Source organism: Pseudophryne corroboree, chromosome 2 (assembly GCF_028390025.1).
Source record: "Pseudophryne corroboree isolate aPseCor3 chromosome 2, aPseCor3.hap2, whole genome shotgun sequence".
NCBI classification, from domain to species: Eukaryota; Metazoa; Chordata; class Amphibia; order Anura; family Myobatrachidae; genus Pseudophryne; species Pseudophryne corroboree.
The window spans coordinates 558,501,985-558,521,548 of NC_086445.1; the positions used below are offsets into that span (position 1 = coordinate 558,501,985).

The 19,564-nt window shown below is 49.1% G+C and overlaps 1 protein-coding gene across 4 annotated transcripts in view; it reads right to left on the minus strand.

Annotated features, from left to right (window-relative positions):
- The window catches only part of CDCA8 (cell division cycle associated 8), a 151,883-nt gene that overhangs the window by 56,089 nt on the left and 76,230 nt on the right, over positions 1–19,564 (minus strand). For 2 of the 4 annotated variants that reach the window (XM_063954341.1, XM_063954340.1), the window contains exons 5-6: positions 19,472–19,538; positions 4,135–4,263 (exon numbers count right to left, since the gene is read on the minus strand). In XM_063954341.1, coding sequence (XP_063810411.1) covers positions 4,135–4,263; positions 19,472–19,538 — 196 coding nt within the window. The remainder of the gene's footprint in view (positions 1–4,134; positions 4,264–19,471; positions 19,539–19,564) is intronic. The other 2 variants (XM_063954342.1, XM_063954343.1) reach the window with 2 other exon arrangements.

Here is a 19,564-nt window from a genome sequence, read left to right on the forward strand (position 1 = left end):
GTGCGTCCACAGCTATTGCCTGTGGATCTCTTGACCTGGCGCAATACTTGTCCAGTTTCTTGTTGAGGCGAGACGCCATCATGTCTACCATTGGTCTTTCCCAACAGTTTATTAGCATGTGGAAGACTTCTGGATGAAGACCCCCCTCTCCCGGGTGAATATCGTGTCTGCTGAGGAAGTCTGCTTCCCAGTTGTCCACGCCCGGGAAGAACACTGCTGACAGTGCTATTACGTGATTCTCCGCCCAGCGAAGAATCTTGGCAGCTTCTGCCATTGCACTCCTGCTTCTTGTGCCACCCTGTCTGTTTACATGGGCGACCGCCGTGATGTTGTCCGACTGAATCAACACCGGTTTTCCTTGCAGGAGTGGTTCCGCCTGGCTTAGAGCATTTTAGATTGCTCTTAGTACCAGAATGTTTATGTGAAGAGACTTTTCCAGGTTCGTCCATACCCCCTGGAAGTTTCTTCCTTGTGTGACTGCTCCCCAACCTCTCAGGCTGGCGTCCGTGGTCACCAGGATCAAATCCTGTATGCCGAATCTGCGGCCCTCCAATAGATGAGCCTTTTGCAACCACCACAGAAGATATACCCTTGTCCTTGGCGACAGGGTTATTCGCAGGTGCATCTGAGGATGCGACCCTGACCATTTGTCCAACAGATCCCTTTGGAAAATTCTTGCATGGAATCTGCCGAATGGAATTGCTTCGTAAAAAGCCACCATTTTTCCCAGGACTCTTGTGCATTGATGTACAGACACCTTTCCTGGTTTTAGGAGGTTCCTGACAGGTCGGATAACTCCTTGGCTTTTTCCTCGGGAAGAAAAACCTTTTTCTGAACCGTGTCCAGAATCATCCCTAGGAACAGCAGACGTATCGTCGGAAAACAGCTGCGATTCTTGGAAAATTTAGAATCCAGTCGTGCCGTCGAAGAACTACTTTAGATAGTGCTCTTCCGACCTCCAACTGTTCTCTGGAACTTGCCCTTTTTAGGTCGTGCAAGTAAGGGATAATTTAGATGCCTTTTTTCTTTGAAGAAACATCTTTTCGGCCATTACCTTGGTAAAAAGGCCCGGGGTGCCGTGGATAATTCAAACGGCATCGTCTGAAACTGATATTGACAGTTCTGTACCACGAACCAGAGGTACCCTTGATGAGAAGGACAAAATTTGGACATGGAGGTAATCCTTGATGTCCAGGGACACCATATAGTCCCCTTTTTTCCGGTTCGCTATCACTGCTCTGAGTGACTTTATCTCGATTTGAACCTTTTATGTAAGTGTTCAAAACATTTTAGATTTAGACTATGTGTCACCAAGCCGTCTGGCTTCAGTACCACAATATAGTGTGGAAAAATAATACCCTTTTCCTTGTCGTAGGAGGGGTACTTTGATTATCACCTGCTGGATATACAGCTTGTGAATTGTTTCCAATGCTGCCTCCCTGTCGGAGGGAGCCGTTGGTAAAGCAGACTTCAGGAACCTGCGAGGAGAAGATGTCTCGACTCTCCAATCTTTACCCCTGGGATAATACTCGTACGATCTAGGGGTCAACTTGCGAGTGATCCCACTGCGCCCTGAGACTCTTGAGACTACCCCCCCACCTTGAGTCCGCTTGCACGGCCCCAGCGTCATGCTGAGGACTTGGCAGACGCGGTGGAGGGCTTCTTTTCCTGGGAAAGGGCTGCCTGCTGCAGTCTACTTCCCTTACCTCTATGTCTGGGCAGATATGACTGGCCTTTTGCCTGCATGCCCTCATGGGAAAGGAAAGATTGAGGCTGAAAAGACGGTGTCTTTTTTAGCTGAGATGTAACTTGGGGTAAAAAAGGTTGGATTTCCCAGCTGTTGCTGTGGTCCCCAGGTCCGATGGACCGACCCCCAAATAACTCCTTCCCTTTATACAGCAATACTTCCATCTGCCGTATGGGATCTGTATCACCTGACCACTGTCGTGTCCCTGACATCTTCTGGGAGATATGGACAACGCACTTATCTTGATGCCAGAGAGCAAATATCCCTCTGTGCATCTCACATACATATATATAGAATGCATCCTATTAAATGCTCTACATGAATAAAATATTTTCAGTCAGGGAATCCGACCAAGCCAACCCAGCACTGCATCTCCAGGCTGATGGCGATCGCTGGTCGCAGTATAACCACCGTATGTGTGTATATACTTTGTAGGATATTTTTCCAGCTTCCTATCAGCTGGCTCCTTGAGGGCGGCCGTATCTGGAGACGGTAACGCCACTTGATAAGCGTGTGAGCGCCTTATCACCCTAAGGGGTGTTTCTCAACGTACCCTAATTTCTGGCGGGAAAGGGTATAACGCCAATATTTGCTATCGGGATAACCCTACGCATCATCACACACTTCATTTTATTTTATCTGATTCAGGAAAAACTACAGGTAGTTTTTTCACTCCCACATAATACCCTTTCTTGTGGTACTTGTAGTATCAGAAACACGTAACACCTCCTTCATTGCCCTTAACGTGTGGCCCTAATGAGAAATACGTTTGTTTATTCACCGTCGACACTGTATTCAGTGTCCGTGTCTGTGTCGACCGACTGAGGTAAATGGGCGTTTTTTAAAAACCCCTGACGGTGTTTCTGAGACGCCTGGACCGGTCCTAATAGATTGTCGGCCGTCTCATGTCGTCAACCGACCTTGCAGCGTGTTGACATTCTCACGTAATTCTCTAAATAAGCCATCCATTCCGGTGTCGACTCCCTAGAGAGTGACATCACCATTACAGGCAATTTCTCCGCCTCCTCACCAACATCGTCCTCATACATGTCGACACACACGTACCGACACACAGCACACACACCGGGAATGCTCTGACAGAGGACAGGACCCACTAGCCCTTTGGGGAGACAGAGGGAGAGTCTGCCAGCACACACCAAAAACGCTATAATTATATAGGGACAACCTTATATAAGTGTTTCTCCCTTATAGCATCTTTTATATATATACAATATCGCCAAAATCCGTGCCCCCCCTCTCTGTTTTAACCCTGTTTCTGTAGTGCAGTGCAGGGGAGAGCCTGGGAGCCTTCTCTCCAGCTTTTCTGTGAGAGAAAATGGCGCTGTGTGCTGAGGAGATAGGCCCCGCCCCTTTTCCGGCGGGCTCGTCTCCCGCTATTTTTGAAGTTAGGCAGGGGTTAAATATCTCCATATAGCCTCTGTGGGCTATATGTGAGGTATTTTTTGCCTCTAATAAGGTTTTTATTTGCCTCTCAGAGCGCCCCCCCCAGCGCTCTGCACCCTCAGTGACTGTTGTGTGAAGTGTGCTGAGAGGAAAATGGCGCACAGCTGCAGTGCTGTGCGCTACCTTTATGAAGACTCAGGAGTCTTCAGCCGCCGATTTTGGACCTCTTCTCTCTTCAGCGTCTGCAAGGGGGCCGGCGGCGCGGCTCCGGTGACCATCCAGGCTGTACCTGTGATCGTCCCTCTGGAGCTAGTGTCCAGTAGCCAAGCAGCAAATCCACTCTGCACGCAGGTGAGTTCACTACTTCTCCCCTAAGTCCCTCGTTGCAGTGATCCTGTTGCCAGCAGGACTCACTGTAAAGTAAAAAACCTAAGCTAAACTTTCTCTAAGCAGCTCTTTAGGAGAGCCACCTAGATTGCACCCTTCTCGTTCGGGCACAAAATCTAACTGGAGTCTGGAGGAGGGTCATAGGGGGAGGAGCCAGTGCACACCACCTGATCTGGTAAAAGCTTTACTTTTTTGTGCCCTGTCTCCTGCGGAGCCGCTATTCCCCATGGTCCTTTCAGGAACCCCAGCATCCACTTAGGACGATAGAGAAAATGATATATACTTCCTGCTTCCAATGATAAATCGTCCCTCTATTGCCGATTATTTTCTATAATACACCTGTCTCCTGAGTATCAGCATTGCAGCATGCATACTCCTAACTAGGCTGTGATGGCCCATTGTGTAAACCAGATGGTGGTGGTGTGCAAGTCAGGACAGGAAAAACAAGGTGGGGCTCATCTCCGATTCCCAACTATTCAAAGAGGTAGTTTCTTCAGACCATCTAAGTAGCCTATGATATCTAATTTTATTTACCCATAAATGGGCAAAGAATAGAAAAAGAACAACTGACCTATAGAAGTCTATCACTGACCTACCTTTCTTAATACTAGCAGACTGACTCACTGAGCTGGAAGGTCTCTTAACAGCCCTGTTGTGCATCTCCTCTATCAATACAAAAGATCCAAGATTGTGCAAAAGTAAGTCCAATTGAGCAGGTACACAAGCTAGAAAAACAAAGTGCAGTGCATAACTGGGTTTCCATAACCTGTGACATTAGAGGACTTACGGGGGAGGGGGGGATTGATGTATTGCGGCACGTATCATGTTGCTATACCACTTCCTGCTTCGCTCCAATACAGAGGCAAAAATAGGAATTTAATACCTACTGGTAAATTCCTTTTCTTCTAGTCCGTAGTGGATACTGGGGATCTGTGCTTTAGTACCATGGGGGTACAGATCGGGTCCACTGAAGCCTGCCACTTTTAAACCTTTAGTGCAGGCATGTCCAAACTGCGGCCCTCCAGCTGTTGTGAAACTACATAACCCAGCATGCCCTGACAGTTTTGATGTCAGCGAATGCTAAAGCTGTATCAGGGCATGCTGGGATGTGTAGATTCTCAACAGCTGGAGAGCCGCAGTTTGGACATGCCTGCTTTAGTGTGTGTATGTGTGTGCTGGCTCCTCCCCTCTATGCCACCCCTACCAGACTCAGTCTAGGAAAACAGTGCCCGAGGAGATGGACATACCACGAGAGAAGAAACAAATACAACAGCGGTGAGGCAACAGGCCAACACAATCATAACCAAAAGGAGGGCGCTAACCAGAACAGAGGATAGCAACACCAACCTAACCAGAATAGCACCACTATCCCAACAACATAAAAGGGACCGCAACGATGGGCCAACCAAATAATTACTTAAGTAAGCAGGAATCGAAGCACTGAGGCGGGCGCCCAGTATCCACTACGGACTAGGAGAAATGGAATTACCGGTAGGTATTAAATTCCTATTTTCTCTTACGTCCTAGTGGATACTGGGAATCTGTACTTTGGGACTTCCCCATGGTACTAAACGGGTGGGAGAGTGCCGAGACCCCTGTAAAACTGCCTGACCAAACTGAAGGTCATCCTTGGCCAAGATATCGAACCGATAGAGCTTAACAAAAAAGTGTTCGAACCAGACCAAGGAGCAGCTCGGCACAACTGTAAGGCCGAGACAGCCCGGGCAGCCGCCCAGGAAGAGCCCACAGACCTCCTCGAGTGTGCCTGAATAGACGTCGGCAAAGGCAGAACCGCCGAAGTATAGGCCTGTTGAATGGTCAACCTGAGCCAACGAGCAATTGATTGCTTAGAAGCCGGACGGCCAATCTTGGTGGCATCATAAAGGACAAACCGCAAATCAGATTTCCGATGACAATCATCCTCTTGACATAAATCTCCAGAGCCCTCACCACATCCAAGGACTCTGGCCCAATGGAAGCGTCAGACAACACCGGAACCACAATTGGTTGATTGACATGAAAAGCTGAAACTACTTTTGGCAAAAGCTGAAACTACTTTTGGCAAAAACTGAGGACGGGTCTTGAGTTCCACCCTGCCTTCATGAAAAAAATCAAATAAAGGGCTCTACAGGATAAGGCCCCCAATTCAGAGACCCGTCTGGCAGACGCCAATGCTAATAACATCACTGTCCTCCAAGTGAGACATTTTAACTCCACCCTATGTAAGGGTTCAAACCAGTCTGATTGAAGAAAGGACAGAACCACATTGAGATCCCACGGAGCTGTGGGAGGTACGAAGGGCGGTTGCATATGAAGAACTCCTTTTAGGAAAGTTTGTACTTCCGGCAACATGGCCAATTGTTTATGGAGGAAACTAGAGAGCGCCGAAAACTGGACTTTGATGGAGCCTAAATGTAGGCCCATATCTGCTCCTGCTTGCAGGAAAAGTAGAAAACGACAAATTCTAAATTCCACGGGAGACCCTTTTCTACTTTAACACCAGGAAACATACTTTTTCCAGATACAATGATAATGCTTTGATGTAACCATCTTCCTGGCCTGGACCATGATGGAAATAACCCGGGAGGGAAGACCTTTTCTTGCTAGAATCTCCCTATCAACTTCCAAGCGATCAAACATAGCCACTGTAAGTCTGTATAGATGAACGGACCTTGCTGCAGAAGATCCTTTTGGAGCAGTAGAGGCCAGGGATCCTCCAGAGCCATGGTTAGGAGGTCCTAGTACCACACCCGTCTCGGCCAATCCGAGGCAATTAGAATTGGTTGATCGCTTTCCCTTAGTCTTTTTAGAACACTTGGGATTAGCGGTAGAGGGGGAAACTGGTACGTCCAAGGTGTCGACAGCGCGTCCACTGCTACAGCCCGCGGATCCCTCGTTCTGGAACAGTAATGGCATAGCTTCTTGTTGAGACGAGAATCAGGCAGATCTATCTGCGTACAGCCCCACTGGTGAATTAACTGTTGAAACACCCGAGGATGTAGGCCCCATTCCCGCGGATGGAGGTCATGTCTGATGAGGAAGTCCGCTTCCCAATTGTCCACTCATGGAATGAATATGGCTGAGATGGCCCTTGCGTTGACCTCCGCCCAGAGAAGGATTTTCGACACTTCTTGCATCGCTGCTCTGCTTCTTGTTCCCCCTTGTCGGTTTATGTACGCCACCGACGTGGCGTTGTCCGCTTGAACCTGGATCGCCCGATCCCTCAGGAGATAGGAAGCTTGCAGAAGGGCACTGTAAATTGTCCTGAGTTCTAGGATGTTTATCAGCAGAGTAGATTACGGACGACCATATCCCCTGGAACTGTGCCCCTTGGGTCACAGCCACCCCAACCCCAGAGGCTGGCATCCGTGGTCAGTAGAATCCACAAGTGGATATTGAAATTCCTGCCCTCTAGCGAATGAGGAACTTGTAGCCACCATAGCAGAGAATCCGGCTTTTGGAGATAAGGTCACTTCCTGATGTATGTGAAGGTGAGACCCAACCATTTGTCCAGCAGATCCATCTGAAATGGCCGGGCATGAAATCTGCCGTATTGGATTACCTCGTAAGCAGCAACCATCTTGCCCAGCATCCGTATGCAAAGATGTATGGACACCCTGCGAGGACGGAGCACTGAGCGGACCAAAGCCTGGATAGCCAACGCCTTTGTCCATCGGAAGAAACACCTTTTGAGACACTGTATCCAGTATCATTACCAGGAATTGGAGACGTTGGGTCGGTTACAGGTGAGATTTCTGGAAGTTTAGGATCCACCCATGATCTGTAAACAGGCGAGTCGTCAGATCGATGCTTTGCAATAGACGCTCCCTGGACATAGCCTTTATCAGGAGATCATCCAAGTAGGGGACTATGTTGGCTCCCATCATGCGCAGTTGCAGCATCATCTCCGCCATGACTTTGGTAAAGACCCTCAGAGCTGTGGACAGGCCAAAGGGCAAGGCATAAAACTGGAAATGGCCGTCCAAGATGGCGAACCTGAGGGGGCCACATGGGAATGTGCAGGTAAGCATCCTTGACATCTAGGGATGCCAGGAATTCCCCCGCTTCCAGAGGAGAAACTACTGCCCGCAGGGATTCCATGTTGAATATGAACACCCGCAGATACGGGTTTAGGGACTTCAGGGTCGCACCAAACCGTCTGGTTTTGGAATGACAAAAAGACTGCAGTAAAAACCCCTGTTGCGCAACAGAGGAGGTATTGGGACCAACACCCCTGTCCACTAAAGTTTTTGAATAGCCTCTTGCAAGGTAACTCTTGCTGCGAGTAAAACTGGCAAGCCCGATTTGAAAAATCTGTGAGGAGGAAGTGCTTGAAATTCCAGCCGGTATCCTTGGGAAATGAGGTCCCTCATCCAAGAATCCCGGCAGGACTTTGCCCACACGTGGGCGAAGTATTGAAGGCGAGCACCCACCTGAAAGTCGCCCTGACGCTGCGGCCAACCATAACGCGGAAGGCTTAGCAGCAGGGGCTCCGGTGGCCTGGTCCAGGGAGGCAGCAGCTGCCGGTTTACGGGACTTCCCACGAGATCCTCTCAGAGTGGCGGAGACGCCCCGGCCCCTGAACATTGCCACACGAAAGGACTGCAAGGAGGGTCCTGTGTAAGAACGTCTAGCAGGTGGCGCAGCCGACGGCAGATAGGTAGACTTACCCGCCGTTGCCTGGGAGATCCATTTATTTAATTCGTCCTTAAACAAGGCATCACCTGTAAAGGGAAGATTTTCTACACCCTTTTTGGAATCAGCGTCCGCTGACCATTGACGTCACCACAGAGTTCTGCGTGCCTAAACTGCCACAGCAGTAGTGCGGCTATTTAGCTTACACAATTCCTTTATAGCCTCGCTCATAAAATGACCAGTATGTGTTGTAGCTAGGGAAGCCAATCCCGGGCCATTTTATCAATCCCAGGTATCAGGATTGAAAAATGGCCAATCCCGGGATTCCCGGGATTGGCTTTTAAGTGTGTGGCCGCCCCCTCGCCCCGCACACATTACTAACCGTATACCGTGGGCAGGCGGGCATCTTCTCCTGCACACCCTCAGTGCTCGGCTGATGGCGCAGCGTGACCTCATGCTGCGCCGGGGGAGCCGGAATGAGGAAGCCGGGCAGCGTCTGAGCGTCCTGTGGACGCTCAACGCTGATCCCTCAATCCCCGGGATCGGACCTTCCAATCCCAGACGTTTTTGGCCCTAAATCCCAGGATCCTGCCGATCCCGAGATTGGCCACCATAGTTGTAGCAGAGTAATGACCTCATCCTGGGGCAGATTGTCTAATCCATTAATATTATTATTATACACTTGACCATTGCGCTGGAAATCCACCCACAAACTATTGTGGTCGCTGTGCTACCCCCCGCTGCCGTATAAACTGCCTTGAGAGCGGTCTCAATTTACGGTCAGCCAGCTGTTTTAGGGATATAGCCCCTAGCACCGGCAGTACCAATTTCTTAGACCGTCTGGACACAGACGTATCGACTGACGGGGTTTTTTCCCCCCATACCTTCCTTTCCTCAGCTGGAAGGGGAAAATAAGAATTTACTTACCGATAATTCTATTTCTCATAGCCCGTAGTGGATGCTGGGGACTCCGTAAGGACCATGGGGGATAGCGGCTCCGCAGGAGACTGGGCACATCTAAAGAAAGCTTTAGGACTATCTGGTGTGCACTGGCTCCTCCCCCTATGACCCTCCTCCAAGCCTCAGTTAGGATACTGTGCCCGGACGAGCGTACACAATAAGGAAGGATTTTGAATCCCGGGTAAGACTCATACCAGCCACACCAATCACACCGTATAACCTGTGATCTGAACCCAGTTAACAGCATGATAACAGAGGAGCCTCTGAAAGATGGCTCACAACAATAATAACCCGATTTTTGTAACAATAACTATGTACAAGTATTGCAGACAATCCGCACTTGGGATGGGCGCCCAGCATCCACTACGGACTATGAGAAATAGAATTATCGGTAAGTAAATTCTTATTTTCTCTAACGTCCTAAGTGGATGCTGGGGACTCCGTAAGGACCATGGGGATTATACCAAAGCTCCCAAACGGGCGGGAGAGTGCGGATGACTCTGCAGCACCAAATGAGAGAACTCCAGGTCCTCCTCAGCCAGGATATCAATTTTGTAGAATTTTACAAACGTATTTGCTCCTGACCAAGTAGCTGCTCGGCAAAGTTGTAAAGCCGAGACCCCTCGGGCAGCCGCCCAAGATGAGCCCACCTTCCTTGTGGAGTGGGCATTTACAGATTTTTGGCTGTGGCAGGCCTGCCACAGAATGTGCAAGCTGAATTGTACTACAAATCCAACGAGCAATAGTCTGCTTAGAAGCAGGAGCACCCAGCTTGTTGGGTGCACACAGGATAAACAGCGAGTCAGATTTCCTGACTCCAGCCGTCCTGGAAACATATTTTCAGGGCACTGACAACGTCTAGCAACTTGGAGGCCTCCAAGTCCCTAGTAGCCGCAGGCACCACCAATAGGTTGGTTCAGGTGAGACGCTGAAACCACCTTGGGGAGAAACTGAGGACGAGTCCTCAATTCCGCCCTGTCCGAATGGAAAATCAGATAAGGGCTTTTTCAGGATAAAGCCGCCAATTCTGACACGCGCCTGGCCCAGGCCAGGGCCAACAGCATGACCACTTTCCATGTGAGATATTTTAACTCCACAGATTTAAGTGGTTCAAACCAATGTGACTTTTGGAACCCAAAACTACATTGAGATCCCAAAGTGCCACTGGAGGCACAAAAGGAGGCTGTATATGCAGTACCCCTTTTACAAACGTCTGAACTTCAGGGACTGAAGCTAGTTCTTTTTGGAAGAAAATTGACAGGGCCGAAATTTAAACCTTAATGGACCCCAATTTCAGGCCCATAGACACTCCTGTTTGCAGGAAATGTAGGAATCGACCCAGTTGAATTTCCTCCGTCGGGCCTTACTGGCCTCGCACCACGCAACATATTTTCGCCAATTGCGGTGATAATGTTTTTGCGGTTACATCCTTCCTGGCTTTGATCAGGATAGGGATGACTTCATCCGGAATGCCTTTTTTCCTTCAGGATCCGGCGTTCAACCGCCATGCCGTCAAACGCAGCCGCGGTAAGTCTTGGAACAGACAGGGTCCTTGCTGGAGCAGGTCCCTTCTTAGAGGTAGAGGCCACGGATCCTCCGTGAGCATCTCTTGAAGTTCCGGTTACCAAGTCCTTCTTGGCCAATCCGGAACCACGAATATAGTGCTTACTCCTCTCCATCTTATCAATCTCAGTACCTTGGGTATGAGAGGCAGAGGAGGGAACACATACCCTGACTGGTACACCCACGGTGTTACCAGAGCGTCTACAGCTTATTGCCTGAGGGTCCCTGGACCTGGCGCAATACCTGTCGAGTTTTTAATCATGTGGAAGACTTCTGGGTGAAGTCCCCACTCTCCCGGGTGGAGGTCGTGCTGAGGAAGTCTGCTTCCCAGTTGTCCACTCCCGGAATGAATACTGCTGACAGTGCTATCACATGATTTTCCGCCCAGCGAAGAATCCTTGCAGCTTCTGCCATTGCCCTCCTGCTTCTTGTGCCACCCTGTCTGTTTACGTGGGTGACTGCCGTGATGTTGTCCGACTGGATCAACACCGGCTGACCTTGAAGCAGAGGTCTTGCTAAGCTTAGAGCATTGTAAATGTCCCTTAGCTTCAGGATATTTATGTGAAGTGATGTCTCCAGGCTTGACCATAAGCCCTGGATATTCCTTCCCTGTGTGACTGCTCCCCAGCCTCGCAGGCTGGCATCCGTGGTCACCAGGACCCAGTCCTGAATGCCTAATCTGCGGCCCTCTAGAAGATGAGCACTCTGCAACCACCACAGGAGGGACACCCTTGTCCTTGGTGACAGGGTTATCCGCTGATGCATCTGAAGATGCGATCCGGACCATTTGTCCAGCAGGTCCCACTGGAAAGTTCTTGCGTGGAATCTGCCGAATGGGATTGCTTCGTAGGAAGCCACCATTTTACCCAGAACCCTTGTGCATTGATGCACTGAGACTTGGCTCGGTTTTAGGAGGTTCCTGACTAGCTCGGATAACTCCCTGGCTTTCTCCTCCGGGAGAAACACCTTTTTCTGGACTGTGTCCAGGATCATCCCTAGGAACAGAAGACACGTCGTCGGAACCAGGTGCGATTTTGGAATATTGAGAATCCAATCGTGCTGCCGCAACACTACCTGAGATAGTGCTACACCGACCTCCAACTGTTCCCTGGATCTTACCTGTATCAGGGAATTGTCCAAGGAAGGGATAACTAAAATTCACTTCCTTCGAAGGAATATCATCATTTCGGCCATTACCTTGGTAAAGACCCGGGGTGCCGTGTACCATCCATACGGCAGCGCCTGAACTGATAGTGACAGTTCTGTACCATAAACCTGAGGTACCCTTGGTGAGAAGGGTAAATTTTGACATGAAGGTAAGCATCCTTGATGTCCCGAGACATCATGTAGTCCCCTTCTTCCAGGTTCGCAATCACTGCTCTGAGTGACTCAATCTTGAATTTGAACCTCTGTACGTAAGTGTTCAAAGATTTTAGATTTAGAATCGGTCTCACCGAGCCGTCCGGCTTCGGTACCACAACAGTGTGGAATAATACCCCGTTCCCTGTTGCAGGAGGGGTATCTTGATTATCACCTGCTGGGAATACAGCTTGTGAATGGCTTCCAAAACTGTCTCCCTGTCAGAAGGAGACATCGGTAAAGCCGACTTTAGGAAACGGCGAGGGGGAGACGTCTCGAATTCTAATTTGTACCCCTGAGATATCACCTGAAGGATCCAGGGGTCTACTTGCAAGTGAGCCCACTGCGCGCTGAAATTCATTGAGACGGGCCCCCCACCGTGCCTGATTCTGCTTGTAAAGCCCCAGCGTATACTGAGGGCTTGGCAGAGGCGGGAGAGGGTTTCTGTTCCTGGGAACTGGCTGATTTCTGCAGCCTTTTTCCTCTCCCTCTGTCACGGGGCAGAAATGAGGAACCTTTTGCCCGCTTGTCCACGAAAAGACTGCGCCTGATAATACGGCGTCTTCTCATGTTGAGAGGCGACCTGGGGTACAAACGTGGAATTCCCAGCTGTTGCCGTGGCCACCAGGTCTGAAAGACCGACCCCAAATAACTCCTCCCTTAATAAAGCAATACTTCCAAATGCCGTTTGGAATACGCATCACCTGACCACTGACGTGTCCATAACCCTCTACTGGTAGAAATGGACAACGCGCTTAGACTTGATGCCAGTCGGCAAATATTCCGCTGTGCATCACGCATATATAAAAATGCATCTTTTAAATGCTCTATAGGCAAAAATATACTGTCCCTATCTAGGGTATCAATATTTTCAGTCAGGGAATCCGACCACGCCAACCCAGCACTGCACATCCAGGCTGAGGCGATTGCTGGTCGCAGTATAACACCAGTATGTGTGTAAATACCTTTTAGGATACCCTCCTGCTTTCTATCAGCAGGATCCTTAAGGGCGGCCATCTCAGGCGAAGGTAGAGCCCTTACAAGCGTGTGAGCGCTTTATCCACCCTAGGGGGTGTTTCCCAACGCACCCTAACCTCTGGCGGGAAAGGATATAATGCCAATAACATTTTAGAAATTATCCGTTGTTATCGGGGGAAACCCACGCATCATCACACACCTCATTTAATTTCTCAGATTCAGGAAAACTACAGGTAGTTTTTCCTCACCGAACATAATACCCCTTTTTTGGTGGTACTCGTATTATCAGAAATGTGTAAAACATTTTTCATTGCCTCAATCATGTAACGTGTGGCCCTACTGGAAGTCACATTCGTCTCTTCACCGTCGACACTGGAGTCAGTATCCGTGTCGGCGTCTATATCTGCCATCTGAGGTAACGGGCGCTTTAGAGCCCCTGACGGCCTATGAGACGTCTGGACAGGCACAAGCTGAGTAGCCGGCTGTCTCATGTCAACCACTGTCTTTTATACAGAGCTGACACTGTCACGTAATTCCTTCCAACAGTTCATCCACTCAGGTGTCGACCCCCTAGGGGGTGACATCACTATTACAGGCAATCTGCTCCGTCTCCACATCATTTTTCTCCTCATACATGTCGACACAAAAGTACCGACATACAGCACACACACAGGGAATGCTCTGATAGAGGACAGGACCCCACTAGCCCTTTGGGGAGACAGAGGGAGAGTTTGCCAGCACACACCAGAGCGCTATATATATACAGGGATAACCTTATATAAGTGTTTTTCCCCTTATAGCTGCTGTATAGTTAATACTGCGCCTAATTAGTGCCCCCCTCTCTTTTTTTAACCCTTTCTGTAGTGTAGTGACTGCAGGGGAGAGACAGGGAGCTTCCCTCCAACGGAGCTGTGAGGGAAAATGGCGCCAGTGTGCTGAGGAGATAGGCTCCGCCCCTTTTTCGCGGACTTTTCTCCTGCTTTTTTATGGATTCTGGCAGGGGTTAAATGCATCCATATAGCCCAGGAGCTATATGTGATGTATTTTTTGCCATCCAAGGTGTTTTTATTGCGTCTCAGGGCGCCCCCCCCCAGCGCCCTGCACCCTCAGTGACCGAAGTGTGCTGAGAGCAATGGCGCACAGCTGCAGTGCTGTGCGCTACCTTGTTGAAGACAGGACGTCTTCTGCCGCCGATTTTCCGGACCTCTTCTGGCTCTGTAAGGGGGCCGGCGGCGCGGCTCTGGGACCCATCCAAGCTGGGCCCGTGATCGTCCCTCTGGAGCTAATGTCCAGTAGCCTAAGAAGCCCAATCCACTCTGCACGCAGGTGAGTTCGCTTCTTCTCCCCTTAGTCCCTCGATGCAGTGAGCCTGTTGCCAGCAGGTCTCACTGAAAATAAAAAACCTAATCTAAAACTTTCACTAAGAAGCTCAGGAGAGCCCCTAGTGTGCACCCTTCTCGTTCGGGCACAGAGATCTAACTGGGGCTTGGAGGAGGGTCATAGGGGGAGGAGCCAGTGCACACCAGATAGTCCTAAAGCTTTCTTTAGATGTGCCCAGTCTCCTGCGGAGCCGCTATCCCCCATGGTCCTTACGGAGTCCCCAGCATCCACTTAGGACGTTAGAGAAAGGTAGCTAAAAACCTCTAAAAAATTAAAAATTTCTTTAGGGTTTAACCATGCTTCCCTGGCCAGGGAGTTTAACTCTTTAGACACCGGAAAAGTTGCTGAAGTCTTTGGTTTAACATTAAAATACAACTCCTGATCTGGTTCTGCCTCCTGATCTGGTATGTGAAGAACCTCTCTTACAGCAAAAATGAGGGCCTCCACCCCTGGGGACAGAGAGCTGTCCTCATCCATATCCTCATCATCCACATCGGGCGGATCAGAATCAGACTGGAGCACCTGTGGCAGCGAGCGTTTATGTGAAACCAACAGAGGGGGCTGAGAAGCCTTTCTGGTATCTGCTGCTTTTGCCATACAATCAATTGACTGTTTCAACACCTGTCTTTTCTTTGTAGCTACTATTAATTCTGAATTTACATTCTGAATCATGCTATTAAAACTATCTAGCCAGTCAGGTGCCTGTGAACGGTGTCCCTGAGGAGATTAGGAATATTGCTCACACATAAGGGACCATGGTGATGAAGGGGTAGAGTTACAAGCAGCACACATAACCATGTCAACAGACATCTTGACACAACTGTAATATAGCACAGCTCACGGAAAACACCCCCACACAAACCCTAGAGAGCCCCTGGAGTGACACTGAAAAGCGGAGACCAAAGCACAGCAGCAGTGTGTGAAATAATATGTATAACCTGATAAAAGTGCAGAGGCGCTACCGCTGGTGTGCTCCCCCCCAGCTATGACTCCCTGGTACCAGTACAGTCTAAGTGTGGGTCCGTGGAGGAACAGCGTGCATGCAACCTTGATGATCCGCAGCAGTAGGAAATGACGCCTTCCCGCCTCTGGTCGCGCTCCGGGAAGCCCTGCCCCTTGCAATGGTGTGCGGTCCCTTACAATATTATACTGGCCATGTGTATATTTCATATGTATAACTGCACAGAGAAGACCTAAGGGCCAGTGAGCACTGTGGGGCATGAGCCCTGAGCCAGTTTTGTCCACGGCGGGCACCGCAGCTCGTGGCCCGTGACTGCTGCCAAAACTGCATCGTGAACCCGCTAACCAGGACCCCGGTGTAACACTCACTGCACCTCGATCTTCAGCATCCGTTAGAGGGTAGCGGCTAGCTGCTGGCGTGGGCAAACATGCTAACGATGTCTGATCAGCACCTGAGGAGCTCAGTGTCATGTCAGCTGGGATTACGAACCAATAACCCTCAGGAAGTTGGTGCGGTCCCCCCTCTAAGTCCCACGAAGCAGGTAGCCTGGTTGCCAACCAGGACTACCTGAAAAAAAAATAAAAAAAATAAAGGAAATTATGGAGCCCCAGAGAAATGCACCCGGCTCCAGGGGCACATTTTTCTAAACGGAGTCTGGTAGGAAGGGCATAGAGGGGAGGAGCTAGCACACACATACACACACTAAAGGTTTTAAAGTGCAAGGCTCCAGTGGACCCGATCTATACCCCCATGGTACTAAAGTACAGATCCCCAGTATCCCCTAGGACGTAAGAGAAACAGGAAGCCACTCCAACAAGATGTATCAACATCTGGTCTGCCAAAGCGGGGAAAGAGTGTAAACTCCCTCCTCCGACGATCCCCGCAGAGCACACAGCGCATCATCTCAGTGCGGATGTGCTGTGTATTCCAGCCCAGCCGGCTCGACTGCACTAGTTCTTGCAAATCATGCAAGATCTCCTGCGCAGCCTGGAGTTGGGATACCTCCAAGGAAGATGCTAGAACCAAGTGAGCTAAAGAACCTCTGACATCAGGGGCAAAGCCGGTTGGATAGCACTTTCACGATACACATCAACTGCTCCCTTTAAGTAAGCAGAAGCGTGGCGAGCGTACATTTCAGGTGCCATGTTCCAACTTTGCTCCTCCCACCTTGTAGCGCGACACGTGGTGGTGACATCAGAGGTCCCTCAGCCAACCTGGATTTAGCCATAACAATGCCTCCACCGCCAGGGACAGCTTTGTCCTTGTGGAGATATCGACAGCTCCAAGTGGCGTTGCCCTATCTATAGCTGCAGATGTCAGAATGGTCAGCGCTGCTGACTGCTCATACATTGCCCCACATATCAGCGTGCTATCTTTTAGATAGCACCCCTGTAACTGAGCACACACCGCCAGTGTCATACATTGGGGTGACGCTGCATCAGTGCATATAACATGCGCCGATACCACTTCTCCTCCATAACGAAGGGTAATACATTTACCCGTATGTGCTCAATGCTTTCCTTATTACCTTAGGTACAGTATTACTGTATATTATTTTAAAACATTGCTAAGAATAAAAACAAAGCCCATTAATAATGTTCTAGAACTGTCAGTACAAATATTTGGTACTTATAAAGGCTCTTTGGCCAGTAATGTTTTCTATTTAGCACTTTAATCATCATGTGGCCTGGTAGCAAGATTATTTTTGTTTTGGGACTAATCTATGGTATATTGGCACAATAAGGGAATAAGCAGTCTGTCAAGTACAACTAACCTTCGATATCTGTAAAAGGCAGTGACAGATTTGGCCCTTTTGGTGGAATAAAGGTGGGTACACACTGGAAAGATATATCTGCAGATCAATTGATCTGCAGATATATCTATGGACAGATCGGGCAGTGTGTTGAGCATACACACTGCCCGATCCGTCGGGGACTGACGTCATGAACTGGGCGGGCGTGTACACACGCCCGCCCAGTTCAGCTGTCAATCACCGCCGGCCGCCGCAGCATGTGTACGGGCGGTCGGCCTACACACACAGCGACGCGCCAATATATCAGTAGATATATTGGCCGTCGGCTGTGCTGCGGGGCCGACGCGATACGTCTGAACGACGGAGTTCACAGACATATCGGCCGTACACACTGGCCGATGGTCCAGCGATATATCGGGCGTTCAAGAGAATGGCCGATACATCGACCAGTGTGTATGGGCCTTTAGACTTGACATCTTCAGAAAAAGAAAAAAAAAAAGTGTTAGGTGTAACAGAATTTGGATGGGGGGGGATTCAATGAGGAGCTATGTTCTCTCCTCCACAAGCAAGTGCAGCTATATATATCAGATTTTTTTAATTCAAAGCCCCATGGGGCTGTGAGAAGAAGTGTGCAGGTCCAAGACACTGGGGGGGGGGGGGGGGGGGGGGCTAAACTGCTACTGTTTCCAATGTTGGCAGAGCCTACAGGAGAAGAGTGAGGATGGGTGGGGTGGGGGAACTGGCAGACTGCTGTGCAATGGGATGGCCAATATGAAACTGCTCCACAACACCCAGAGAGTGAGAATGGATCCTGTGGCGAGTGCAGCAAGCCTGCAAGGAGACTCTTAAGGCCCGTACACACTGGTCGATATATCGGCCGTTCTCCTGAACGGCCGATATATCGCGGGACCGTCGGCCAGTGTGTACGGCCGATACGTCTGTGAACTCCGTCGTTCACACTTATCGCGTCGGCCGCGCAGCACAGCCGACGGCCAATATATCTACCGATATATTGGCGCGTCGCTGTGTGTGTACGGGGCGGTCGGCCGACCGCCCGTACACATGCTGCGGCGGCCGGCGGTGATTGACAGGTGAACTGGGCGGGCGTGTGTACACGCCCGCCCAGTTCATGATGTCAGTCCCCGACGGATCGAGCAGTGTGTATGCTGAACACACTGCCCGATCCGTCCATAGATATATCTGCAGATCAATTGATCTGCAGATGTATCTGTTAGTGTGTACCCACCTTTAGCGCTCGCTCCGCTGCCGGCATTCTGGCAGGTGGGATGCTGCGGTCAGTATATTGACAGCCAGCATCCCGCCGGCCAGTAAATAGTATGTATTCCTTATGTAGTATGTAGGCTTATTCAAGGAGGAAAACAAGTTCAAGAATAGGTTAGTTGGTCTGACACAAATTTTAAAACATTAACTACTTGAGAAGCAGATAGAATAATCTGGCAAATAAAATGGTGTTTGTGCGGGGAACTAGGCAGACTAGTCATTGAGAATATGTGCAAAACAAAATGTAAGACTGCACACAGGCATATCTCTGGAAATACAAAAGCAGTGAGGATTAAGTAATAAATGTGCCAAATTCCAGCAGGTACTCGTATATCAGTGATTTTCAAGAACAATGGTAATTACTCTTTGGAAACTTATCTAAATGGATTGAAAACTACTTTATTTGCAAAGTTTCCCAGATCTGGGCTACTGTAAATAAAATTCTGCCATATTCATTGCTTGTTGAAATGGTGTAATTGTATCATCTGTCTATATGCTCCTACTGTGACCAATTAGATTACAGCTTCAATTTAATGAGAGATGGAACCGGATTGGTCGCCAATGGCAGTGCATCTACTTTTCTCTTTAGAAACTGTAGACACGTTTTACAAATTGGAAGTTTTAAAGTTAGGCAACAAGAAACAGTAAATTAATTCATATTTGAAGTCTGTACTGATGAGTGATTCATCTACAATGGAAAACGATTACACAAACAAAATAATTATATTACAGATAGAACACATCTATACACACACTGGCAAGGGTCTCATTTCCCAAATATAAGTTCTGAGGTATATAACCGAAAAAGCCTTTTACAAACATAAAATATACACACTGAACATTAAAACCCACTGTTCCCATGATAGCGTTTATGATAATATAATCTGTAGGCATCTGTACATGGAAATATTTGGACTACTTGATACTATTTGGAACCCATATTGTTGTCCCAAACAGAGGAAAAGCAGATAACATGGGTTACTGAAATCTGCAGTCCGTCGTGTGCTTAGGAAAGGAATAGCCGTGAGAGAGGTCTTATCCCGGGGAAAGGGTGAATACTGACCTTTCCTGGCAGGTTTAAAGGGTGTTTGCGTAACACTTGATGTTATTTGCTCCATGTCCACATTCACCTAATGCAAACAGACCATGACAAAAC